At 43.8% G+C, this 26,862-nt stretch overlaps 1 protein-coding gene across 1 annotated transcript in view; it reads right to left on the bottom strand.

Moving 5' to 3' along the window:
• Window positions 1-6,412, bottom strand: part of CFAP161 (cilia and flagella associated protein 161) — an 11,899-nt gene extending 5,487 nt beyond the window's left edge. Inside the window, exons 1-4 of the mRNA XM_007126345.2 lie at window positions 6,289-6,412; window positions 5,364-5,453; window positions 4,608-4,840; window positions 3,286-3,370 (exon numbers count right to left, since the gene is read on the bottom strand). Coding sequence (XP_007126407.2) covers window positions 3,286-3,370; window positions 4,608-4,840; window positions 5,364-5,453; window positions 6,289-6,357 — 477 coding nt within the window. The 5' untranslated portion in view covers window positions 6,358-6,412. The remainder of the gene's footprint in view (window positions 1-3,285; window positions 3,371-4,607; window positions 4,841-5,363; window positions 5,454-6,288) is intronic.
• Window positions 6,413-26,862: the final 20,450 nt, after the last annotated feature.

The raw sequence follows: 26,862 nt of genomic DNA, 5'->3' as shown, positions 1-26,862 counted from the left end.
TTGGAGATTAATCCTTTGTCCGTTGCTTCGTTTGCAAATATTTTCTCCCGTTATGACTCCTCCTCTTTTTCAGGGCATCAGGCCTGGAGCAATATTTTATTCATTATAAATAATGCTGCATGAAACTTATTGCATGAAGTGAAGTGCTCTTAAAACCAATACCAGCACAGCTGATATTCATACGTGAGCCTCCAAGGGGGCCTCGGCCCCCCTGGGATTGATGTCCACACTTGGAACTTATGTCAGCTCTCTGGTTGCCTATAACTTTGCCAAGGAGCACCCCATCTTGCTGAAAGGTCCATAATGTTAGTTCCTCGTTAGCCGTTTACTGATTCGCCTTCGCCCTGCACCTGGAGGTCTTTTCTGCATATCTTGATCGGTTTTCATTGAACACCTTTTCTATACGAAGCTATGTCATGAAGCGCTCTGGGGAAGGCAGGAATGAGGTACTGCCCTCAAGAAGCTTTCCGACTAACAGGGGGGATGACTGAGTATAGACATTGGAAGCATCTGTAAGGTATGGCATCCAGCAGGGATGCAAAGAGCTATAGGAGGGGAGAGATGGGAACACATGCTCTCCCAGGGGCTCAGGAAAGACTCCGAGGAGGAGGTGATGTGGTATCAGGGAGCCTGAGAGGATGAGCGTGGACAGGGAGGGTAGGGACATATTACAGGGGCTTTAAATGCCGCAGTGAACAGCAGCGCTTAACGCAGAGGGCAGTGGGGGCACCGCTACTGACTTTTCAATGGAGGTGGAAGGTGAGCAAAGCTGAGCTTTTAAAGGATTGACCTGACAGCACGCTGCTAGTATGAGATGAAGTCAGGATAGACTACAGGGATGAAGCTATGGGGGCGTGGACTGAGGTACCGGCACTGGAAGTGCAAAGGTGGGCCAAACTGCGCTGTGAAGGAAGAGCCATGGGACCCGACAATAGCTGGAGCTGGATGTGGGTGGGAAAGGAAGATGGGTCCAAGACACACTGCGGCTTTGGCCTGGCTGATGGGGAGGATGACAATGCCATTCAGAGCAAATGGAAAATAATGTCTATCTCAAAACACAAACGTTGCTTTGTTCACATAAAGGAAAACAATAAGAAAATCAGGAACAAAAATCAGGCCTCTACAAGGCCACCATCAATACCCTGAAAGAGCTTGCTAATTCAAAGACAAGAAACAGAAATAAGAGGTATAAGAATTTGAGAAGAGATAAAATTGTCATAGTTTGAAGATGAGATGACTGTCTACCTAGAAGTCCTGACAATCAACTAGAATTCATAAGAGTAAGTGATTTCATCCAAGGTGAGTATAAAAATCAATGTCTATCTTCTATTTTTGCTGCAACTGTCAAAAGGACCTACCTTTAAGAGCATCCAAAATAGAAGATACCAAGGAATAACCTTGACGAGATCAGTGTCAGATCCATGTGAAGGAAAGCACAAAACTTTACTGAGAGATAGAAGAGAATAATTGAAGAAACAGAGAGACATCTCAGAAGAACAAATATTGTAAAGCTACTAAATATGTGAACTTACTTAATTTTACAATTGCCAATCAAAACACCAAGTGATTTTTCCCCCCACAGGGTCAGAGGGACTTAAAAAAATTATTACTACATTTAACTGAAAGATTAATTCCTAACATAATTCAGACAAAGAAGTGTAATGATAAAGAACCAGTCCTACAAGTCATCAAAGTGACCTGGAATAAAAATAAACAACTCCAGTTCAAAGGATCCAAATAGAAAGCCATGTATAATAATTTAATGCATGCAGCATGTGTCAGTGAAGAAAGGAATAATTATTCAAGAAATAACACAGATATGACTGACTAGTCATTTGGGGGAAATTTAGATGTTCACATCAAGGCCTTTATCAAAATAAATCCCAAGTGGATGAAAGAATAAACTTAAGCAACAGTTCAAGTTTAGACATCTAAAAATTAATACAAGTTATTCTTTTTATCATATCTTTGGAGCAGACTTCAAAGGCTCTGAGCAATGGAAGGAATTACAGAGAAAAGCACTGATAGATTTTACTCAAAAATAGAAGAGAACAGCTACAATTTAAAAGCCAAGTTAACAAATGAGAGGAAATATTAGCAACAAACATGACACATTTTTGTAATCTGTGGAAGAGCAGATATTTAAGCCCAAGTCAATAAACAGGCAAAGAACAGATGATTTAGGGAAAGAGAAGGAGAGCGGAGATGGAAGGGAGAGGTGGGAAAAGAAGGTAAATAAAAAGAAAGAGAGAAACAAAAAAAGAAAAGAAAAAAAAATATCTAAATGTTGTAATGCTTGTAATTTTCCCTATGTTTTAAGATTTTCCCTTTATAAAATAAGCTAAAATGTTAGTAGGGCTACTCTCTGGATGAGACAGTGATGATCTACTTCCTCTTTCAACAACTGGGTATTTCCTCTAATTTTCACATTTAAAATCAGGCTGCGGCTTACCATCTATGGTGTGTCGGAATTTAATTGCCAGCATTGATTTCTTGGTAGTATGAAAATAATAATGATGCTGCTGGTGATGGTGATGCCACATCGTACAATAATAGAATCTTTGATTCAATGAAAAATGTTATATATAATACCAGCTCTGCCACTTAGTAGCCAAGTGACTTGGAGCGAAGTCACTTAACTTGCTGTGCCTCGGTTTCCCCATCAGTAAAACGGGTAAAATAGTCCCTACTTTAAAGACTTGTTGGGGGGAATAAATGAGTACACATACGTGAAGCTCTTAAACGTGTAGTAAGTAAATAATCTCCATTTTATAGAAGGACTCAAAAAGGTTAAATAACTTACCCAAAGTCCCCACCCTTAGGTATGCATCTCAGCTGGAATTCAAATCCATATTTATCTGGTTCTGTTACACTGCCTAATTCCCAAGGTAGAGGTAAAGATCAAAGACTTATGCTCCCCGATTTATGCAAATGTGTTAGCATTGGTGACATTAAACAGCTGTCAGATTATTATTACATAATCTGATCATTTAACTTACAAGTGGAAGTGGTATAAATTTTTGCTTTTTACCAGCTGCATTGCAAAGAGGTTTTTTTTTTCCCCCTTACTCTTTGGCTTTTAAGGATGTATTTTTGTATTTCGTGAGGTTAGACGGAAAGAATTGGCCCCAAACTGCCTTGGAAAAGCTGCAGGCTGACACCATATTGAGGCCAGAGATGGAGCCCATGCCCATAGAGTTCTCTGTCCACTTCAGTAAGTAGCCATTAGCCCACATGGAAACAAAAATGACTGGTCCAAAGTAGACGTGCAGTATTATGACTTACCATTCTGTCTGCAAATCCTCCTGCTATCCCGAGGCGAAAGTTCTGCCCGTATCTAAGGACCTGACCAATGACCTCTCCAGCTGCACTGTCAGTGGAGAATTAATATAATATAAATTCTCTGTATTAGGATCATTCTACAGCTCTATTTTCTGTGTATGCACTTTTGTTTATAATTTTCTTAGTAATGTCTATTCCTGTACCATAACTGAAATAAGTCACTTGCCAAAAGGTCTTTTCTTTTGGCCTTCAAGTCTTGCTGGTACCTTACTCACTGTCTTCCAACACACTCGGAACACACAGTGTTCCCATTTTGTGAGCCTAGGGTGGACTGAGCAAGTCCTACTGTCCTACACTAATGAATTGGTCCAAGTCTACTGACATCTTTTTTTAATTGAAGTACAATTGATATATAATCTTATATTTAGTTTTAAGTGTATACATCATGATTTGATATTTATACACGTTAGGAGATGATCACAATATATCTACTTACCATCTGTTGCCATTTAAAATTATGATATTACTGACTATATTCCCTATTCTATATATGACATCCCCATACACTGACAACTTTAGAGAGAAGCAAGGTAACAAATTTGTAGACATTTAATACACTCTTCCCTCTTAATCTTCCAGGAAACAGAAATTGTGATCAATTTTTAGCTGTTTTAACATAAATTATGTGTATTCAAAAATATCTAAAGACTTACAGGACTAGTTATATCCCTGTCATATAAACTTGCTATCATAGTTTAGTAACAAACTGAAAGCAATGACTTTTAATTGTAATTATGTATCTATTCTCTAAGGATTTAAATGCTCATCTCCAAAAATTCAAGTACATTTTTAGTGGACAATTAATTTTAAAACAGCAAATCCCCATGTACTGCTACCTTGCATTTAACTATATATTTCTGATGTAGAAATAACAGACTAGCATTAAAAACAATGAAAGCACTCAAATGAGCTCAAAGCATTATGAAATGTTATTAGGAAAACCCACTTCGCTTCTGGCCAGATTCTGAATTTAATTCCCTGGGTCCAATACTTTTGAATTAAGCATTTTGAATTGAATTCAAATTATCCATTATCCTGATGTGAACTGAAATCAAATTACCCATTATCCTGATGTTTAAGGTAACAGGATTGTAAAGGCCCCTTGACAATCATTCTCAAGATAAGAAAGCAAGATGAGAATTACAGAGAATATTCACATAACCTTTGCCTCCAATCAGCACTGCTCCGATCCCAGGGCATCCTTAAACTGCAAGTGAAAACAGATATGTATGATGAAAATGAGCCTAAAATTAAAGCATCTTTACCACAAAATGGTAAAAGTGTTTCTGCCAACCGGGATCTTGGTTTGAGCTGCGCTCAGGCCACAGGGCACCTCTAATTCGTCACTCAGATGGGCTTTAATTTCATCTGGAGTCATACACAAGCTCAGGTCCCCGCCCAGAAACAGATCAGCTTCTGTCTCAGCGCGGTCAGGATTCACAAGCATCACTTTGTCGCCATAGCGAATGTATCCGTCTTCAGATATGGAAAGCTGCATCTACGATTTAAATAGGAGTTTTTCAGATAAACCACGCAATTCCTTCACAGCCAGTGCCGAGGCCACTGCAGACGTACCCTCTTTGAAGAAGGGATTGACTTGAATTTCCTGAAATCTTTCTCCTTCCTTTTCCTGCCACCAATCTGCTCCCAATTTGCCAAATCAATGTCTCTGATAATCCCAAACGAAGTAAAATAAAGCTGATGAAAAATTACGTGGGTTGATTCCATTATTAATTTATTCAACATTCCTAGGAATTTTCTTGAGCACCAACTAAAGGGCATTTTACTCGTGCATGTATCAATCTATTCATTTCTTAATCTGGAAAAATGCAGGTGAACAAAATTAATAGCAAACTTCTCATGTTTCTAAAATCTTAGGGAATTTTAAGCATTGTGGTTACCTAAAGAGAAGAATTGGTATTTTCCAAATGACAACTCACTTATGGAATTTATGCTTGCTTAATATATTCTCACATTTAATTTGACAGACTTTTGAAAACAACGCTTGAATTTAAAATTACCGGTCTCAAAAGATTCTCTTTCAGTCTTCTGTTTCTCTGTATGAGAAGCTGTCCCTTGTCCCTCTTTGCTAAGAAGTCTTTCATGAGCTCCTGGTTAAAGAGAAAAATGAATGAAACCCAAAGGGTCAACAATAGTCCCGACTAATAGAGATACTGAGAGCTTTTAGGTCCAAAGCACGACACGTTGTAAAAGCAAAATTGGAGAACGTAAAAAGAAATGTGAGCATAATGGGAATGGGGGACGTTTTTTAGCATTACTTTATTTTTTGTTTCATTGTGGAGTGTTTAGAAAAATGAGAAAGACACACAAAAGAAATATCACCTGTAATTACTCCAACCAGTGACAATGATGAGTAACATTTGGAGGTCCTATATCCCCTCCTACTGAGGTCTCTGCTAGTTGTATGATGATGGACACAGAAAGCGTCTCCCCACCCAACTAGTTCCATAAAAGGATGGCCCGGGGTCTTGTTAAGACCGCCATAGGACAATTCAGGGCAATGAGTATAAGGTCAGTAAAAGGGATGCTACGGGGACACTCAGGTGGGGATGTGGGACAAGGTGGGGGATGGGGGCAGTATTTCCGCTCACAGTCTACCTGCTCACCTGGACCGCAGCTTCGGAGACTGTGTCTCTGCGGAACAGAGGGAATTTAGTGGGGCTCTAGACTAAGGGAGAGACACAGGCAGGGGCCTTGAGAGTTTGGGAGGCCAAGAGACGCGCGTAAAGAGTAGAAGGGCGTGAGACCTGCGGGTCGGCCAGTGAGATTCTTAGGGCGTTCAGAGGGATTTGGGATTTTAGGGACATTGGGTGTGTGCTGGGTGCGAAAGGAGACTTGGGATGCTCAAAGTAGGGGCCCGAACTTAGGCCAGGCAGGGGAGTCCCCGGGCAGCGGGCGGGCCGTGCCCGGCCACTCCCTCCGTACCTCCTCCAGGTAGACGTCCTCGTTCCAGTTGCCCATCCGGACTCCTGGACCGTACAGGTTCTGAGCCATCGTCCCCTGCTCTGCCACGAACAAGCTTCCGGGGCACAGCGCCTGTGTTAGCCTCCCCGTCGCCATGACGACCCGGCCCCCTGCGATTGGCCAAGGTCCGGGACCCTGCTAGCCAATTAGTGACGACACACGAGTTGCGCAGGGCTCTGGTGCGGCCCCATCCCAGGGGCTGTCACCGCACCGCCCCCCAACACCCTGCGCCTAACTTCCCCTCAGGTTTTTCTCGAGTTTAATTGCAAAGCAGGCAAGAGAAAAAACTCGAGCCTACAGACCTCACTGTCCTAAATGCTCGCTAGAGAGAAATTTTTAACTTTTTTTTTCTTTTGGAATCTAAACGAAAATTGCTTTTAAGTAGAGTATCCCTTGCTTTGGGGGGCAGCAAAGAGGAACTTTGAAATGGAAGCATAGCTTGCGTGCAGCCTACTTTTATTATCAGCAAGCAGCCATTTCATCCTAATCACAATACAGGCTCAATGTAGAAATTTGGAAACCAAAATAATATAGAAAGAAGGTGGAAGAGAAAATTACTCAAAATTTTCACTGCCTCCAAAGTAAGAAATATGTCATGCTAGCCTATTTGTATTTATATGCTTCTGAGGCGGTTCTTATTTTCACAGACTTTACAGCATTCCTCCTCCCTCCCTCAGATACCAAGTGCAAGGACAAGCCTATGATTTGCAAGAAGTCTTGATGAAACCGGAATATGCTGGAGCCAACATTTTTTAAACAAAATATAATTTTATGAGTAGGAAGGGTAAACAGGTACTGCAGGACTCCCCAGGGCTTGATGCTGATTGAATGCATTCAGTAATTCACCTTTATTTAGTGTCTACTAAGAGAGGACAGAAATGAAAGACACAGGGACCTTTCTTCCCTTCAGCAGCCTCAGTCTAAAAGAGAAGAGAGTTCATGAAAACAAATTCCTTCAGAAAGAATGGAATGAGTGCAATTAAAGATGTGCCAATGAAGGGCCATAGGCACTTAAAGAAAGATTCATTTCTGACTTGGGGGATGGGGAGAATGAGAGCAAGGAGATCTATGGGTGGTGACTGAGGGAAGGGGGACTTTGGAGATGAACTTGGATTTGAGCTGGCAGGCTGCAGCTTGAGATACAAATAGGAATATTCTCACACATTTGTGAATCCACGAGCTTTTTCAGTACAGCACCACATGCTAGGATCCTTCAAAAGGATAAATGGGACAAAGAAGGTAGGTCAGATATTATACCACTAACTGCACTTGATAAATCAAGTAACTGAGACTCAAAGATGCTAGTGGCTTACCCAAGTTCACACTGCTAACAGTTGCTCAAAGCAAGGACTTAACTCAGATTTTCTGACTCCAAAGTCCATGTTTTTTCTCTGTTTCCATATTCCCTGTAAAATTGGGAGTATGATAAGGCAACTTTCGTCTCCATATGATTTATTAAGGTTCTAATGATTCAGTTATTTACTTAAGTCCTTACACCAAGACAGCTTTGCTCTCACCTATTTTCTTTGTGCTATATGGTCAAGTATTGCACACTTCTGATGTTACAAGATCAACAATACAATTCCATACCTGTTGCTTTATGCAATTGCTTCTTAAATCAGTCAGGACTAAAAATGTGCAATTATACTCTTTTGTAAATTACATACATAATTATCTTTATTTTTTCATGTGGATTTCTTGTAAAGCAGGTCTGCTAACAACACATTCTCTCAGTTTTTACCTGTCTGCCTATTTCACCTTCATCCTTGTAAGATAGTTTTACTGGGTATAAGTCTCTTGGTTACGGTGTTTTCTTTTAACACTTCAAATATGCCCTCCTTCTGCCTTCTGGCCTCCATTGTCTCTAATAAGAAGTCAATGATTAATCTTATTGGGGTTCCCTTGTTTGTCTACTAAGTGTGTTGTACAGCCCCCTGCTGCTTTCCAGATGTTCTCTTTGTCTTTGTCTTTCATCATTTTGACCATGGTCTGAGAGGCACTCTCTTTGCATTTATCCTATTTGGAATTTGTTGCGCTTCTTGGATGGGTAGATCACTGTTTTTTTTTTTTAAATAGAATTTGGGATTTGCCATTCTTTCTTTGAATATTATTCTGCTCCCTTTCTTTCTTTCCTCTTCTTCCAGAACTCCTTATTGTTGGTGCACTTAATAATGTCCTTGTTTCTTTAAGTCCATATTCCCTTTTCTTCCTTCTTTTTTCCTCTCTGTTCTTCAAATTGCATAAAATTTCTATTGATTTATCTTCAAGTTTGCTTATTTCTTCTTCTGCCAGCTCAAATCTACTATATTCCATCTATCTGGTGAATTTTTCATTTTGGTTATGATACTTCTCAACTCCAGAATCTCCACTTGCCTCTTTTTTTTTATCATTTCTCTATTGATAATCTATATCTGAGGAGGCACTGTCATCATACCTTCCTTAAATTCATTAACCTTGGTTTCTCTTAGTTCTTTGAACATGTTTATAATAATTGCTTTGAAGTCTTTGTCTACTAAGTCCAACATTTGGGCCCTCTCAAAGCCTGTTATTTTCCGTGTGGATGGATCACGTGCTTCTGTTTATTTGCAGGTCTCACAATTTTTTGTTGAAACCTGAACATTTTAGATAACATATTGTAGAAACTCTGGGTACTGATTCCCCACCCACAGTGCCTGTTGTTGTTGTTTGCTTATCCACTTGTGTATCTGTTTAGTGACTTTGGCTAGACTTGTTAGGTAAGGTCTATGCCCCAACAGGGTACAGCCCTCTGATGTCACTCTTCAGGGGTATAGCCCTGAACATGCACAAGGTCCCCTGACCCCCTAGGTAAATCTTAATATGATAAAGTAACATAAAGAAGCATCTCACAACTTACAACACAGGTGGATTTAAAAGCCAGGTGATAATAACAAAACTATAAACAAACATACAAGGAGTTTTTTGAAAGAGCTTTTTACTAATTTTTACTTTTTTGAAAAATTATGAAATCTTTATTTTATTGCAATTATAGAGTATTTTAAATTTATATTCTTCACAACTGCTCAAAGTTAATATTAAAACAGAAATGCACACATACATTGCGAGACTCTGAGTAATTTACTCAGTTCATGGTATAGCAATAAATATCTGTTTAAATTAGGACACCATTCCCTCCCTTTTAGAATTATTATAATTTTGACATAAACCAGGTATATACTGGAAAACTCATTTGCTACTTTTCTTTCATCATTTGATGAGGCTCTTGGAAAAAGTTAATTGGAGCCTTTTGTTACTTACTTGTGAAACATCTGGCAGGAAAACAAAAGCCAAAGAAATACTTGGACAGGATCATTTTTAGAAAAGAAAAGATCATTTTTAGGACTTTTAGGATAAGGTTCAGATATTGAGAAAGAGAAGTGAGAGTTATAATCTTAGAAGCAAGTAACTTCCAGGCTGCAGAAAATAAGTTTTCAAGTCCTCATTGGACAAGAAACATTGTAAGTGATCACTGTGTCCTAAAGGGAAAAAATGGGATTGAAGTTCCTTTCACTCAGCTTATGCACCCATTTTTGTCTCCGAGCCTCAGCATCTTCATCAATAAAAACGAGTTAAGGATAATTTTAGAGCTAACTCTCTAGGAAGCATTTCCAAAATACTCTGTGTATGTTAACAGCTGTGGAGAGGGAAAGAGCTCTGTTGTAGACCAGTTTGAGAAAGGCTGGGTTAAATAGGCATCCTTATTGTAGTCCTTCTCAGAGCCTTGAATGTCTCGGCACTCTCTATAAACCCACAGAAAGATGATACATATGGCATTGCCCAAGCTAAGTTCACTGTGGAATACTTTTTAAAAAGAATCATCTTGGGACTTCCCTGGTGGTGCAGTGGTTAAGAATCCTCCTGCCAATGCAGGGGACACGGGTTCGAGCCCTAGTCCGGGAAGATCCCACATGCCGCGGAGCAACTAAGCCCGCGAGCCACAACTACTGAGCCTGCACGCCACAACTACTGAAGCCCGCGCGCCTAGAGCCCGTGCTCCACAACAAGAGAAGCCACAGCAGTAAGAAGCCGGTGCACCGCAACGAAGAGTAGCCCCCGCTCGCCGCAACTAGAGAAAGCCCGCGCACAGCAATGAAGACCCAACGCAGCCAAAAATAAATACATAAAATAAATTAATTTTTAAAAAAGAATCATCTTGCAAGAATAAGTTTTAAGAGCTTTTGGGCGGCTCAAATGATATAACACTATGTAAAACGGGTCGGATTTGGACATGTAGATAAAAGAATCAAGGTAAGCACTTGACAGACAGAGGAAACAGGATGCAGCAGGGCAAAGAAGCTGGAATCTCTAGGGGCCAGAAAGAGGCACACAGTAATGAACGTAACTGGGGAGAAGATGGTGCGGGGCGACCTGTGGTACAGAGGTGAGAGCTGTGGATTTTCTTCTTTAAGTCAGAGAGCCATGAAAGTTTCCGAAGAGGAAATTGACAAAGGGCAGGGTCGAGCTTTGGAAGTTTGCTGGGACTATAGGCTGTGGATTTCAGGCAGATGGGCCAAGGAGGGGGCAGGGGTCCCAGTTAGGAGACAGCCTGGGGAGAGGTGATGGGTGTGCTTAAGTAGAGAGGTAGAAAGGAATGATAAAATAGCTCAAGTCAGGACGGTGAGCTCTTGGAAAACGACTGTGCAGTGGGAGAATCCATTGTTCACCCAGCCAAGAGTCACCGAGCCCCAAGCCCTGTGCTCAGGGATAAATAAGGAAATCATGGGCCCTGCCTTCGTGGAGAGTCAAAAGGAGGACACAATTCTGAACAAATAAGTATACATGGGAGGCCTGGTGTCAGAGAGTCAGTGCAGGAAACACTTCTCTGAAAGGATGTCAGCAAATAACCACCCTTGAACAAGTAGGCAGGTTACTGAAAGTCCTGATCGAACTATAATACATCATCATTTTGTTAGTACGTCATTTATTCTATCCTCTCCAAAGACCACAGGGTGGCGTGTGACCAGAAAAGTGTCTCCCCCTCTTGTTTTCCCTTCTGGTTGCACCAGACCCCTGGGGAAAAGACCACCCACAATGCACTTGTAATTCTCCCTGTCCAGATGCAAGCACCAGAAGCCAGCCTTCACCCCAGGGGCAAACCTGCGGGACTAAAGTCTCTCAGTCCCTCTTTATTGCCCTTGGCAATCCTGCAGAAAACCGGCCGTCCCCCTCCATCTAGGCTGACCTCTTGGGTGACAGGCTTGCATGTACTCTTAAGTCCTGGAAGCAGAAGAAATTTCCTTCTGTTTACAATCCTGACTTCTGAGGAGGGTGTACCCTATGAAGAGGAAGCCCTTCTGTTCCACTCCTCTCCCTGGTGGGCTTGGAAATGCCAGGGGCAGGATTTGGCGGCAGGAGATAGGAAAAGCCAAATGGCCTGCCTAAGAGAGCAAGAAGAAAACCAGTTTCTTCCCTGTCGGGGCAGGGAAGTCTGGAGAAGCACCAGCACCTGGGGGAAGGGGTGACCAGGAGAAAAGAAGCTCCCTGGGCAGGACTCTGCACTTTCCACAGGCATGGAAGCAAGGCTGCCAGCTGTCTCTTCTAGATCTCAAAGCACAAGGAGGATGTTTAGGTTCTAGGAGTGTCATTCTGTTTTAAAAGTACCAGAAATTCATTTCAAACTCTTTCCCCCTTTTTAAAGTAGGGGAGCCCCCTTTTCCAACCAAAGCAAGACAGAACTGAATTACATAAAACAGAGAGACTCAAATGATGAGCCCCAAATGTCCACCCTGTCCCCCGGAGGACACCGAGAGTCTACAGAGCCTAGTTTGAAAACAGCTGATCTATTTTGTCTCATGCCTGACTTTACAGGAGATGAAAGTGAGGCTTACAGAGCGGGACTCAGTGCCAGGAGTTCTTCAGGAAGAAAAGCAGGGGCTGGAATCGATGCCACTTTCCTCTCAGTCCAGGGCTTTTTCTACTTTTCAGCCCTCACAGGTCCCCATCCGAGGGACCACTCATCTTTTTAACCACTGACCCGTTAATCTTGTCTTTCTTGTCAAAAGAAAGTTCTGGCCTTTATCGCTCCAGAAAGATATACATAGAAGCATTTTACACATTGAAGGCAAGATTTAGAATGCAACAAGGATAAATCCATTTGGGTCCACTTCTCCTATTCTTTTGCAATATGAAAGCCAGTAATTACAAATGTGTTCTGAAAGCAGGGCAACCATGCAAACACTTAACAGTACCCTAGGACACAGTGGAGAAATGAACCAGTTCCAGGAACTTCTTGAGGGTGTCAATGCAAAGACATATTTCCCCAAGCGGTCAGCGTTTCCAGTTCCTTTAATGTGACGGGAAAAGATAGAATGTCCCTTCGATTCACAAATGAGGAAATGGAAGCACAGAGAGGTTATGGGGAATACCCAAGTTAGCATCCGAGCCAGAACTAAAAGCTACCACAAGCATGCAGGAACAGAGGAGGAAGAAAGGAGAGAAAACAGAGGAAAATAGGGCCTTGTATTTTCATAGCATCCCCAGGTGTTACACCGCTTTCCACACAACATTTTATTTGAGTATTACCATTACAGGAAGTTGGAAAATAATTCTATGTTCTATGGCTAGCTCTGTGGTTTAAAACACAAGCTCTGGAGTCAAACATTCCTAGTTCAAATCCCAGAACTAACCACTGGCAGGCTGTGTGACCTTCAGGTAAAGTCACGACCTCTCTGTGACTCAGTTTCTCCATCTGTAAAATGAGGAAATAATAAAACCTACTTCATATGGTTACTGGGAGGCATAAATGAGAGTGTCCAGGACAGAGCAAGCAGTCAGTAGCTACTGCTGCTTATTGAACTGGAAAGACCGACATCAGGAGTGGCTTGACCAAGGAGTTTTCTGTTTGCAAGATTCACAAGTTTAAAGTTCAAGGGATATTTCATTTTACAAATGGGGAAACAAAGACCCAGCCAGGGGAAGAGAAGTGGCTAAGGTCACACAGCTAGTGACTCCAGGACTCTTACTAATTTCTTCTGTTAGACGCTAAGGTTCCAAGTAAGAAGCTGGGAGATGAAGCACGTCTTCAGTACGTAATTCCCAAATAGACAGTAAAGGTGGTAATGTTTAATATTATGGCTCTGTGCGGTAGAAAAATTCCATATGGGGAGTTAATTACCTATAAAGGTATCATTCTCCCTTCTCTTAGGGTGAGCTCTGAGGCAGTGCCAGTGCATGGCCTGGTTAGAGCCCTGGACCCACTCCAAATCCAGTACTCCCTGGATCATACAACTAGCACACCCTCTAAGAAATGGGGAGAGAAGTTACACATACCACAGTCCTTGAGTTGTTGAATTTCTCCTTCAAATATTCTTCTAGGGACTTCTGTGAGCTGCACTAAACTGTAGCTTCAACTAGGGTAGGGTATTCTGTTTATCAAAATCTGATAAATACCCTGAGAATTTCTGGGAAGCCCTCTCATCTGCAGCTGTTGAGAAAGAAAATTGCAACAATGATTCTGGAAGGCAATTTTGCCTTACATCATCAAAAGCCTTAGAAATAAATGTACTAGATGTCTCTAAATTCCACTTTAAAGATATTATACCAAGGAGATGTGTATATTAACAGGAAAAAATTGCAAAGAACACACAACCCAAGTATCCAATAATAATGGGTTGTTTCAGTAAATTACAGAGCATGTATGTTTTGGAAGGCTATGTGACTATTAAAAATCATGATATAAGAGCAATATTTAATGATTTGGGAGATGTTCATAACATTGGAAATTAAAATGAGATTACAAGAGTTTATAATGTAAGATGTCCGTTTTACATTTTAAAAGTGCATTTTTATTATATATATTCATAGGAAAAATGATATAATTTATAAACATGCATGACGATCTATTTGTACATCTATATGTAAAATATGCATACATGCTATATATAATACAATATATGATATCATATAAAATCATACACACGTATAATGTACATAATCTGTACATATATAATCTATACACATATATATACATAGCTGATATGGAGGGGGCATTAGGCTTCTTTTTTTTTTAATATTTATTTATTTATTTGGCTGCTCCGGGTCTTAGTTGCGGCACGTGGGATCTTTTATTTGCGGCATTTGAACTCTCAGTTACAGCATGTGGGATCTTAGTTCCCTGACCAGGGATCGAACCCGGGCCCCCTGCATTGGGAGCGTGATTAGCCACTGGATTAGCCACTGGATTAGCCAGATTAGCCACTGGATCACCCGGGAAGTCCCTGCATCAGGCTTTCCATATGAGAATGCTTGTTTTGGTTTTCTTTTCTATAATGAGCATGCAATTTTTTGCAATAATAAGAAAATCCTCTGAAGACATTCTGGCCCAGGGGTAATCCACACCTAAACTAAAGCTCTGATCCGTGTCCCAACAGCAGGACTAGTGGATAAAAGGTCTCAGTGGTTCGAGAAGTTAGGACCAAGAATGGGAGCCAACTCTCTGCTCAAACTCCTCCAAGCACCTCACTCAGCAGATGTTGGCAGCTTTTACATAATCACTGTGGTCCACTTGTGCTCATTGGTAGTTTGTCAGCCAGAAGAGCTTGTGAGGACGAGGTCTTTTCTGACCTTTCTTTGGAGGTGAATTGGATTCGATAACTGGGCAATTGCGCCCTCGTGTGGCACCTCCTGGGTACAGCTTTTTGTCCGTAACGAGGAAACTATGGACTCAAGGCAGGAGACCCCTTGTAGACCCCAGTTTACGAGTGGGTCTTTGTTCCCAAAGGGAGTTGTTAAGCTGGGCTTCTAGAAATTACAATGCATCTCCCTAGAAGTGATAAACATTGAGGTTAAGAACCACTCAAATGTCAAAAGCCTATTAAATCACTGTCTACTTATAATAGTCTCAGCTTCCCCTCCTATAAATAATACTGTTTTACAGTATGTTCTAAGAGTATCAAAATATTTGAGGCTTCCCAACAGGATGTTTTTATTGCCCTTGATGTTTCCTCTATTTGAATTTCCTTACTCAAGACACTTCTTCCCCACGTAATTTCTACTCATTCATCAAGTCCATCCCAAAGGTCATCTGCCTCAACAACCCCAGACGGGACAAAGCCAGTTACCCCTCTCCTGGCTCTCAACACACTTTGTATTTTCTCTGCAAATTTCTATGATTAGAAGTTTTTATGGGCAATGGGCAATTTGAACCAGTGCGTAAGCTCCACGAGGATGGTGGCTTTTTGTTTCATTGGTGTATCCTTAGCACTTAGCACAATGCCTGATACATAGGTGTCCAAAAGTACACGTGGATCAAAGAATTGTTCGGTTACGTATTCTCCCTTCCCAGCTCCCTTGGGACCATCTTCAGTACAGTCCAGCACAAGCACGCTTACCCTTAGATACAGTCATAAATGTTATTTACTGAAAATACCCAGCTACACCCACCAACACCCAACCAACACAGCGACTGGTTGCACACGGACTTGGCCATCTCCTGTCTGCTATTGTCTTTGAATGACTGCCCACCCAGATCTCACGTGAACCCTGAAATGAGATCCCTGGGGCATCAGGCAGGCCTCGGTTTCCCCACCAGCAACATGGCCTGATTGATAAGTTTCCTCCCTCTCCTACTCAGCGCATGCTCTGAATCTTAGGGGTGGGCAGGAAGCCCTCTCCTGTTCGTCCCAGGTGAATTGTTTTCCTTCACTTCTGCCAGCCAGCTTCTGGAGTACCCATCCTGTGCTTGCTGCTTTCTCACCTCCTGAAGACCCCTGATGTCTTCCCAGGCTCATAGTAGGCCCTCCTCTCCCCACATCCACAAACCAAGACACACTCCTTCCACCACCCGACTCTGGGGACAGAAGGTGGCTGGTGTTTGTTTGATCAATGCATGTCTCCATTCCTGTAACCTGGGTGCCCTGGGACAGGCTGAGTGGATGGAGAGATTGTGACCCAATCCAGTCTGAAAACCATGCTGAGCCCTAGATGGGGGCTGGCCACTGCCGCCCCGGTCAGACCCCTGCGTTGTGAACGGAAGTCAGAACACATCTCACAGCAGGAGCTGTTCTCTTTACAGAGCATCCCTACAGATGCTGGTTACAGGCCCCACCATGACAACAGTGCCAGAACAGGACCCGGCCCCCGCCTCCCGAAGCATCTTCTCTCCCATCCTCCCCGTGTGTTTGGTTCCCAAAGAAAACTCACTGTCAAACATACAGAAATGTCCTCTCTCTACCAACGCAGCACTCAAAAAAGTCTATTAGTTTTTCCCTGGAAAATGTCTGTTTTCCATAAATACCCATGTTCATTTGATAAACACTGATGAAATGCCTGCTATGTGTCAGATACAGAAGTTTTTGTGGCATTGAAATGAGCTTCCAGTGAGGCCATGGAATGCTCTGGAGGCTCCCACACTCCATGTGTAAGAGCAAAGTTCCCACAGCATACGGTCCCTCTCATCCATCACTGGGGCCATCTCCGTGAGAATCTCGGTCAAGAGATGTCAAGATAAAAATGTAAAAAGAAAGGAGCGATGGCAAGATAATAAACGTGCATGCCGTTTGGATCACCAAACCTATTTACAGTATTTCTCTAAGAAAAATTTATACAAGTGTAAATCTATGCCTAAGAGTGTATATCAAACAGATGCTGAAAATAGCCAAAAAGAAAAATAATATAACCTAGATGTCAATCCTTAGGAGATTGGTTTAAGTAAATGATGATACCTATCTCCAGTGAAATATTATACTGCCCTTAAAAATAATAATGAGTGGGACTTCCCTGGTGGTCCAGTGGTTAAGACTCCAAACTCCCCATGCAGGGGGCCTGGGTTCAGTCCCTGGTCAGGGAACTAGATACCACATGCTGCAGCTAAGGGTTTGCATGCTGCAACTAAAAGATCCCCCATGCCGCAACTAAAAGATCTTGCGTGCCGCCGCAACTAAGACCTGGCACAGCCAAATAAATAAATAAATATTTTAATAATAATAATAATAATAATAATAATGAGTATCTATATTTATTTACATGAAGAGGTGCCCGTGTGTACTAGGTTGAATGTTGTCCCCCCAAAATTCATGTTTACCTGGTACCTATGAGTATGACATTATTTAGAAATAGGGTCTATGCATATGTAATCAAGTTTAAAAGAGGTCATACTAGATTAGGGAGGGTCCTAATCTCATGACCAGTGCTTGTTTTTGTTTGTTTGTTTGTGGGGTTTTTTTGAGGCCAAAAAATGAGTTTATCGGGGGTTTGTTAGGACTGCAGGCCAGGAGACACAGATCCAAGAAACACTTGAACTGTGTTCCAGTAGACTGCAAAATGGGGCCCAATGACTGGTATTTTTATAAGAGAGGAATTTGGATCCAGACACGCAGGGAAAACACCATGTGAAGATGGAGACAGAGATTTGAGTGATGAATCTACAAGACAAGGGAAACCAAGGATTTTCAGAAACCAGAATCTAGAAGAAAGACATGGAGCAGATTTTCCCTTGGACCTTCCAGAAGGAAGCAACCCTGCCAACACCTTGATTTCAGGCTTCTCCAGATCTGTGGGGCAAAACACTTCTCGTGTAGCCACAGAGTTTATGAAGATCTGTTACAGCAGTTGTAGGAAACTAATCCACCATGTAAGTTGCAAACTAGTAACGTCATATACAGTATGACACTACTTATGCACAATTTTATACAAATTAATACCCATGTACAGAAGCTTAGAGGGATGTCTGAAAACACTTATGGGTCCCCTGAGCTTGCCTTCTTAGTTCTGCCCTGTGTTAGGGAAAAAAGCATCCACCAACTCTAACCCTCTTGTGAATTTAGTGACTCCTTGATGATGTTTGGATGTCAAGGGAAGAAGCGGGTCACGCCAGCACAGCCTATCCCCATCCTGCTCTCACTTCCTAACACCCTTCCATCTTCAAAGTTCCTATTCCCAACAAGTTACTCTTCCCGACCCCCACGCGGGCTGGTGGAAGGCCCTAATCCCACCGCGTCCTTCCTGGTGAGTAGCCCTCTGGCCAGTCTGTGTACCCAAGCCCGCTTGGATTCAACAGCTAATACACCCCACCCTTCAACCTAACACTAAAAATCATCAGGTCCTCACTAGCCCACGACTGGGGGTCACGGTGAGTGGATTTAACTTTTCCAAACTTCCAGACTGGAAAAGTGTAAGACTTCAATGTAAGGCCTTTGAAAAGAATTCCTTTATATGGCTCCTCAGTGTGTGATCTCCAAAAGCAATCATTCTAGGACCTTCCATAGATGGTCAAAAGTGTGCCTTGTGACTCATGGGTTGCATCCCTTTGGCACAGCTTAAGGCCCACCTGTGGGAGAAAACACCTTCCCTGTAGTTCCCAGCTTCCCTTTGTATGTCTCCTTCCATGCCTTGAGACTTTCCACGGCTCCGGCTAGGGCTCTCTAAACCCATTTCCTCACCCCACCCCCAAGGAGGGAACAGAGGGAACCAGTTCCCATTGTCCTCAGCTCCGATCTGACCTCACACCCTAGCTGGCCCTGGAAGCAGGAATTGGCAGCAGGGCTGATCCCAACTCCACAGCCTGTTGGCAATAACAGCATGTCCAGAATTTCCAGAGAGGAGTACTCAGCTACTCCTACCAAGCCCATACACAACCCGCCCACTATTTCTCTCACTCTCACAACTTGTCCAGAAATTCTAGATTCACCAACATACCCCTTCCCGGTAAGTTCTTCTCGGGGAACATGGACCAATGACCTCCTACAGAATGAGTTGGAAATGACCTACAGTCCATGACCTAGAGTTCAGCTCTGCCTGGCAAGTATCTCCATCTGTTCTTGGGTCATTGCCCATGGCCTTGCCTACCCCAGTGGGAAGGGTTTAGGTTCCCCGGGCAGCTGCTCTGTGAGAGGAAATCTGGAGCAGCTGGGCAGAGCTGGACCTAATGGGCTATGACTCCAGCCAGCCAGAGCCCACGATCTGCAACTCTTTCCTAAAAGGCATGACTTGTCCACACCGAGGAGAGATTCTCTGAGGGGTTTCAGGTTGCCAATCCATGCCATGTCTTCCACACTGGTAACAAAATATGGGTGTACCTCACTGTGGGTGACCTTAAACTTCATTTCAATCCTACCTGCTCCACTAAGGGGTTCCAAATCCCCTGTCTTGAAAGTAGCCACCAGCACTTCAGCCTGCCTCTGTTCAGTTGCCAAAAAAACTGGATTAACGTCCATGAAGCCGTGTCCACTGCCCCATGCCCCTGCCACAGCTTTCTGGCCACCCAGATGCACTGCAATCGTGAGAGAATAAAGAGCTGGGGGAGGGAGTTGGCTACAAGCTCCTGTCTCTGGATGCCCCCTGGCAGTATCTGATTGAGCCAATCCCCGTTTTTCATATTAAATTCTACTGTTTTCTCCGCTTTGCAGAAAAATGCCTGATTTTTATTACTGGATTAGGAGTCTGTTTGCCCATTCTTCACCAGAAGAAAAGGACTTGACAACCAACTCCATCACGTATCCGTTTGGTGACTTAGAGCAGGTTTTGGCCTCCCTCTATGCCTCTATTTTCTCATCTATAAAATGGGGATAGTAACACTACCTTTTTGTCCACTCTTTCTAACAAGTGAGCCAATGGATTTGAATAGTACCAAGCTCACACTAAGCGCTCAATAAACGTTGCCTGTTGTAACATCACTATCGTGTCATCAGGACATGCTTCCTCTGTCCTCCCTTCCTCCAGCTAACAGTCCTGCGGTGAACTGAGATTTTTGGTCCTTCAACCCAGGCACTCTCTGAGGGCCTGCCTGGCAAACTCTCAGGAATCCCCCTTTATTCTCAACCCTTGGGATGTTCCATGCCTACAGCATTTCCTCAATCCCATAGATCCCAATTCTTCCCTCCTAAATTAATACCCAATTTAAGAATCCAACAGCACCTGCATCCCTTACCCCATCACATGTCCTAGCCTATCAGCCCTGGGTCTTGGAGTACCTGCATGCTAAACCAGTGTCCCTTTGGGTTCGCCTGCCAAAGAAAGCAGCCTGCCCTCTCCAGAAGCAATTCAAATGCCTACAGAATTTCTGGGGGCCAATTCCATATTGGGGTTTTTTTTAACATATTTTTTAAAATAAATTTATTTATTTATTTTTTGGCTGCATTGGGTCTTCGTTGCCGTGCGTGAGCTTTCTCTAGTTGCGGCAAGCGGGGGCTACTCTTTGTTGCGGTGTGCGTGCTTCTCATTGTGGTGGCTTCTCTTTGATGTGGAGCACAGGCTCTAGGCACACAGGCTGCAGTAGTTGTGGCTCGCAGGCTCTAGAGTGCAGGCTCAGCAGTTGTGGCGCACGCGCTTGGTTGCTCCGCGGCATGTGGGATCTTCCCGGACCAGGGCTCGAACCCGTGTCCCCTGCATTGGCAGGCGGATTCTTAACCACTGCGCCACCAGGGAAGTCCCCCATATTGGGTTTATGTAATACTCTGCAGAGACCATCTCCTCCCATGTTTCCTGCAAAAGGTCTTGTACAGGAACTGGCCTAGAGAACTTGGTCATGGCCCAAGTCCCAGCACCTTCTCTGACCCAACCTTCACCCCAAAGCTTAGGTGCCAAGATTATGGCCACTATTTTTCTGACCCTCTCCCTGGGTGAGGATTTATTTTTGTCGAATAAATCTGTAATTCCTGGCAGCATTCTCCTGACAGTTTGGCTGCAGTGTGACAGAGCCATTCTCTGGCTCAGTTTAGGGTAGGATGAGATTCAGTCACGGTTAAATGCCAATCTCCGTTCAATATCCAGATGGTCCTTGCCATCCCCCAAACTACCCTCAGAGCTACACCTTTTAGCACGGAAGAGAGCAGGGGTACAGGCTGCAGTGTGATGGGCTCGGTTCAGGCACATGCTTAGATTCCTGGACAATGTCCAATCATTGTCTGTCCTTACTCTGAGCTTTGGAGGATGCTACTGGTATTCAAGAAGCATTGCAAAGCATCCCTGCCAGAAGGACCCCAAGTAAGCAGAGGCACTAATGGAGAACCTGAGGGAACAGACCAAAGGAGTCACCCCTGACACTAGGGGTTGGGCACGGACTGGCATCGCTATCCCAGTTTTATCATATTGATTCACTTCCATACTGATTGGCAAATAGCTGTTAACCCCAAACTGCCTTAGCGTCCCTCTGCTGCAGTGGCTTCCCCAGACCGTCCCCCTACCCCCCGCCAGGCCACCCAAACATCACCCTCGCCACCATTATTCAACAATTAAGGATAAATACTTAGCATAAGAGGCAGTCCCTAGGCCTCTGCCACTGTACTCCCTGCTTCTTTCTGATTGGTCAGGGCAGGCTGTTAAATATTGGCTCTCAATATATTGGCTACCAGCCCTGGCTGGACCGGTTCACAAAAGGAAGAGTGAATGGATCAGAAATTTGATATGGAAACTTTGCTCCAGTAAAGTAGCATTAGGAAAAACAAAACATACAGATCTAGGGATTTCCTAAACTCCATCCTCAAGCCATCGAAGGTAGTGGCCAAATCCTTGAACTTGTAACACAGACTTGATCAGCCAGCCCTCCACCATGGGAAAAAAAAGAGCCATCCACATTCAGGACAAATCAACTGGGGGCCCAGGGAGATCACAAATGCATAGCTGGGGAGAAAATACCTGGTCAACTTAAACCCCTTTTTGGTAAGAAGGAGAACTCCTAAGAAAGAAAAGGGTGGAGACATTTTCTTTTTAATTCAAGGATAAAGGAAGATGTCTATAAGCATCTAGGCATATAAAACTTTGTAGGCAAAGGAATAAAAAGGAAGCTGGCCTGAAACTCCTCGTCTACTGGATCAATAAAACTCTGACCAGAGAAAAGTCTGGAAAGCAAGATTTCAAAACCCAGCAAGTTGTTGTTCACGATTTAAAGCAACAGAAAGACATTCCAAGGTTTGTATCAGTTCAGAATATGCCTCTTAGGTAACTTTCCTGAAAAATATTATGCAATTGGGCCATAAATCAAGTTAAAGAACTCAGTAATAGGGAGGCTGTTTTATAAAGGGACTTATTATATAAACACTGAAAAAATATGTATTATATAAGCATAATTTAAGCATAGAACTAAGATGAAATAATTATGAATAGAGTGACAAAATAATGTCCTGTTACATCATTCTTGAAGAAGAAATACTTAATAATAATAAGCATTAAAATTTAATTTTCTTTTTCATAGTCAAAAATCCCAGACTATACCAAAAACCTGGGAGGCAGGCAGAGGTGAAAGAAATTAAAAATGGAAATTTTCTCCCGTGTGAGAACTTGTATTGAATGTTTGAGAACTGTTTCAAATGCTTCACCTGTGTGTGTGGTCTTATTTAGTTGAAGCTCACAGATTTATGAGGTAAAGGTCACCCCCATTTCATAGATGACAACATGGATGCAGAGAAGTGTATTACTTGTATAAATACAAGGAAAAAAATTAGAAATATGACAGACATGAGGAGGGCAGGAGACATACCTTTATGTCTAATAAAATAGATTTTGTGTGTGCGTGTGGTACGCGGGCCTCCCACTGCTGTGGCCTCTCCCGTTGCGGGGCACAGGCTCCAGACGCGCAGGCTCAGCGGCCATGGCTCACGGGCCCAGCCGCTCCGCGGCGTGTGGGATCTTCCCGGACCGGGGCACGAACCTGCGTCCCCGGCATCGGCAGGCAGACTCGCAACCACTGCGCCACCAGATAAGCCCAATAAAATAGATTTTTAAAAGTAAGGATTTTTGAAATGGTATCATTAATAAGTTTGACTTAACATACATTTAGCCCCTCTGGCCTTCAGTTTCCTCCTCTATCAAAAGGGATGGGACTGCCTTCCCACTGTAATGTTTTGTTTTGTTTTTTTAAGTTACTTACTTATTTATTTATTTTTGTCTGCGTTGCGTCTTCATTGCTGCACACGGGCTTTCTCTAGTTGCAGCGAGCGGGGGCTACTCTTCGTTTTGGCACGCAGACTTCTCATTGCGGTGGCTTTTCTTGTTGAGAAGCACTGCCTCTAGGCGCAAGGGCTTCAGCAGTTGTGGCACGTGGGCTCAGTAGTTGTGGCGCACGCGCTTAGCTGCTCCGCGGCATGTGGGATCTTCCCGGACCAGGGCTCGAACCCGTGTCCCCTGCATTGGCAAGCAGATTCTTAACCACTGCGCCACCAGGGAAGCCCCCCCCCCCATTGTAATGTTCTAAGGGTGCTGAGAGGGAGAGGATGCTTCATCTCAGCAGCCATGCAGATCAGGCTACTTGTGGAGCTTTTGGAGTCTCCAGAGCATGATTTCTAAGACCTGAGATGATTGTCCCAAAATTCTGGACTCAGTCGGAAGAAAGGACCAAAATTTCCCTTTGCTCTGAATTACAGAAGTGACCTTCGTCCTCCACTTCCAACGTAATCGAGTATCTCGAGAGGGGCTGCTGGGATCCTGCTGAGGGTCCTGGAAGAGTCTGGCAGGAAGAATTCTTCTTTAACACACAAATGAAAGTGGTGATCTCCATGTCACTGGTCCTCAGCTGGTGACCCTCACTCTCCCTCCTCCGGCTAACTCATTCCCTTTGGGGTAAAGGATTGGGCAGGGCTCCTCTCTGGTCATCTGCTTCTGGAGATAAGTCCTTGATGACTCTCTGCAGCCTCCCCGTTCGGGAGATAAATTTCCTATTTGGGAGGAAATCACACCCCCTCTTCCCCAGCAGAGTGGCTGCATCTCCCCGCCTTCAGCAATGGTGGGAAGTGACCACACCCACTCTTCCCAACCCTGGGGGATTCCAGCATTTGAAATTTCAGAGCTGGAAAGATAAACATCACCGCTTATCCCTCACTCCCTCATGGTTCCTCTTCAGCGGCAGAAAAGGAACCAAGAACCCTGCTGCGCGGAAACTCACCCATCTGCAGGCGTTGTTAAGGGAACCGCTGCTGTAATTTACACTCACGGGCTCCTCCTTTTCCTCCTCATCAACACCCCCACCCACCCCTTAAGGAAAAAAAAACAACAAAACTTTGGTTCTGATGTCCAAGGGAAACTTCACGAGCCTGGCCCTCCGACCCCCTCCTCCTGTATTTCCAGAGGTGAAACTTTAAAAAAAAAAAAAAAGGATATATTGAAGCCAAATTTGGGTTATCCATTGCAAAGTACATATCACTGTCAAAGAATATTACCCTTCCCTCCCACTGCCTCCTTTTCATGGGTCTTACCTGCCAACTGAACTAGATTCCTGATGTTTTTGCCAAATGTGGGAGGTGCACTTTATTTTTTCCTATACCGGTCTTTGCTGAAACAGTTCGCTCAGTCAGAAATGTTCTTCCTTCTCTATCTATGCCTTTGACATCCTTTCCATCACTCCCAGTCTAGTTGAAATGCCCTCCCTTCCAGAAGCCTTCTCCCATTCTGGTGTCTTATTCTGGAGTCAGCCTCTCTTCTTCAGAACCCCTCCAGCCATCTCTTCGTCCCTTGATGTCAGCGTTGACCCTATTCTGCCTTTTACATTCAAGTTCTCGGCCCATCTGCTTATCTTCCCAATAGACCAACTGTTAGCAATTCACAGGAGGCACCATTTCATCCTTGCACTCCCAGGGCCTGGCATGGTGATGGTAAGAAAGGGATGGGGGGGTGGGATACATCTGTGTCATGTACATGTGTATGTATGCATGGTTTTATTGAGGGGACATTTACACCTCGTTATTTCCCCCAAAGAATCTAAGGAAACTTTAGAAACAACACAACTCAAAGCAAAAGCTAGAGTAAAAGAGAACAATGTGTTTCAAGGCACCTGGGATGACTTGTTTACTACAGTTGATTGCTGGATTTATCTCTGAGTTTCCTGGATGAAAGGGGAAACGCGCTGGCTCGTGTATTTTGCATTGTACAAAAGCTTTGGAATCAGATTGGAAAGAGAAATTTTTCCTGGCACCATGTTCAAGGAGAAATTTATCAAGTGAGTCCTTATATAACAGACATGAGGTAACCCAAGGAGCAGCAGCTCCAACTGGCTTTTTGCAAAAGGACACAAATGTCCTCAGATGGACAATTCCTGTGTTCGAATGCAGTTCAAAGAGAGAAGGGATTTCTGTGAGAAAAATGAGTTAGCGTGGCCCATATCCAGGGCTTTCCCTACATTTGTAGAAGTTTTGAGAACCCAGAGAAAAGAAAAGTTGGTATGAGTCCGTTTAATATCAGATCTCAAAGACCCCTTTAAGATCCATCTTAAAGAACTTGGTGGCCAGCTTGCAACAACTCAAGGCTGGTAGAAGCAGGGAGTGAGCCAGGAGTTCAGACAAGAAACCCACCCCTTCCTCAGGGGGCAGACTCCAGAGGGGCTGGTATGCACTGAGTGAGCAGGGCTCTGTGTTCAAGCACACAGTATGTGTCCCTCCATGGATGAAGTCAAGGGACCCACTGTTCATCGGGGAGGGCATGCCCAGCCCTGGTTAGCCTCAAAGGAGACTCCAGAGAAATCTAGGAGCCACACAGATGTCATGACAGGCAACAAAAGAGACCTGGAGAAAGAAAAGGACAGTAACACCAGGACCCAGCCCCAGGAAACAACTAAATGCAAGACCACCAACATGGCGGACACGGATGCCTACTTCCTGCCTTAGGCGAGGCTGGGAGCATTGGAGTGTCCATCTGTGAGTTTCACAGGCGGGAAAGAGAGGTGGCAGTTGACCATTTCAACTCATCTCCTTATGTACTTTGTATGGGAGGAACTGAGGCCCAGAGAAACTGAAATCTAAGCGCTCCCATCTGTGGCTACCACAGAGAAAATTCTTACCATCTTCGGTCCTAAGTTGGCTGCTTTGTCTCCACATAAAGTATTTGCTTTCTGGGGCTTCATATGCACCTGAGGAACAGCGGTGCCTCACCATGAGTCCACTGCTGAGACAACACTAGGGTTTTCAGGTTGAGATTTGTATGTCTAGAAGGAACTGTCTCTATCTTTTTTCTTTCCTTTTTGTGCTTACTGCAGCTAGAGAACCTCCCGGGTTCTCTAGCTAGGGACTAAGGACTCCCTCCTTAGTCCCTCTCACTCACGTGACTCCAGAGGCCTGGACCCTTCTCTCTGAAGGCACTTCTGGATAAGAAGAAGGGCTGGTCTCTCAGTATATTTGCCTCCAGTGAAACCTGGAATCAAGACCCCGTGGTCACCTCAGACCACCACAGACATCACGGGGTTGGGAAAGATAGACTTCCTGTGGTCCTTATTGGTAGCTGTCATGGAAAAGGAGAGCTCAGAGACAGAGCATGGAAAGGTCCAAGGAGGGGACCACCAGGATGCCCAGAAGGAAAAGTAATTTTGTATCCCCCTTCCCGTGTATGTGTTGTAGCTTTATCCCAGGTAGCCTCGGTATGGACATTCTGCAGCCACGCCAGGGCAGTTTTGATTCCATTGTATTCAACAGTGTCTGGTTGATAAGGTTGAAGATGCGATGCCAGTTGAGCCCGAAGCTAGAACTTAGTGCAGACCTCGACCTCTCATTCTCATCATTGCCATTGTCATTACCACTGCTGACGGCGGCAACGGTAAGAGTGGTGTTATGGGTCTGAACGGCTTGGCAGTCAAGTACAAAACTGCAACATGTGTTTCCCCCA

Source organism: Physeter macrocephalus, chromosome 11, assembly GCF_002837175.3.
Source record: "Physeter macrocephalus isolate SW-GA chromosome 11, ASM283717v5, whole genome shotgun sequence".
Classification (NCBI taxonomy): Eukaryota; Metazoa; Chordata; class Mammalia; order Artiodactyla; family Physeteridae; genus Physeter; species Physeter macrocephalus.
This window is presented reverse-complemented; position numbering and strand designations above follow the sequence as displayed.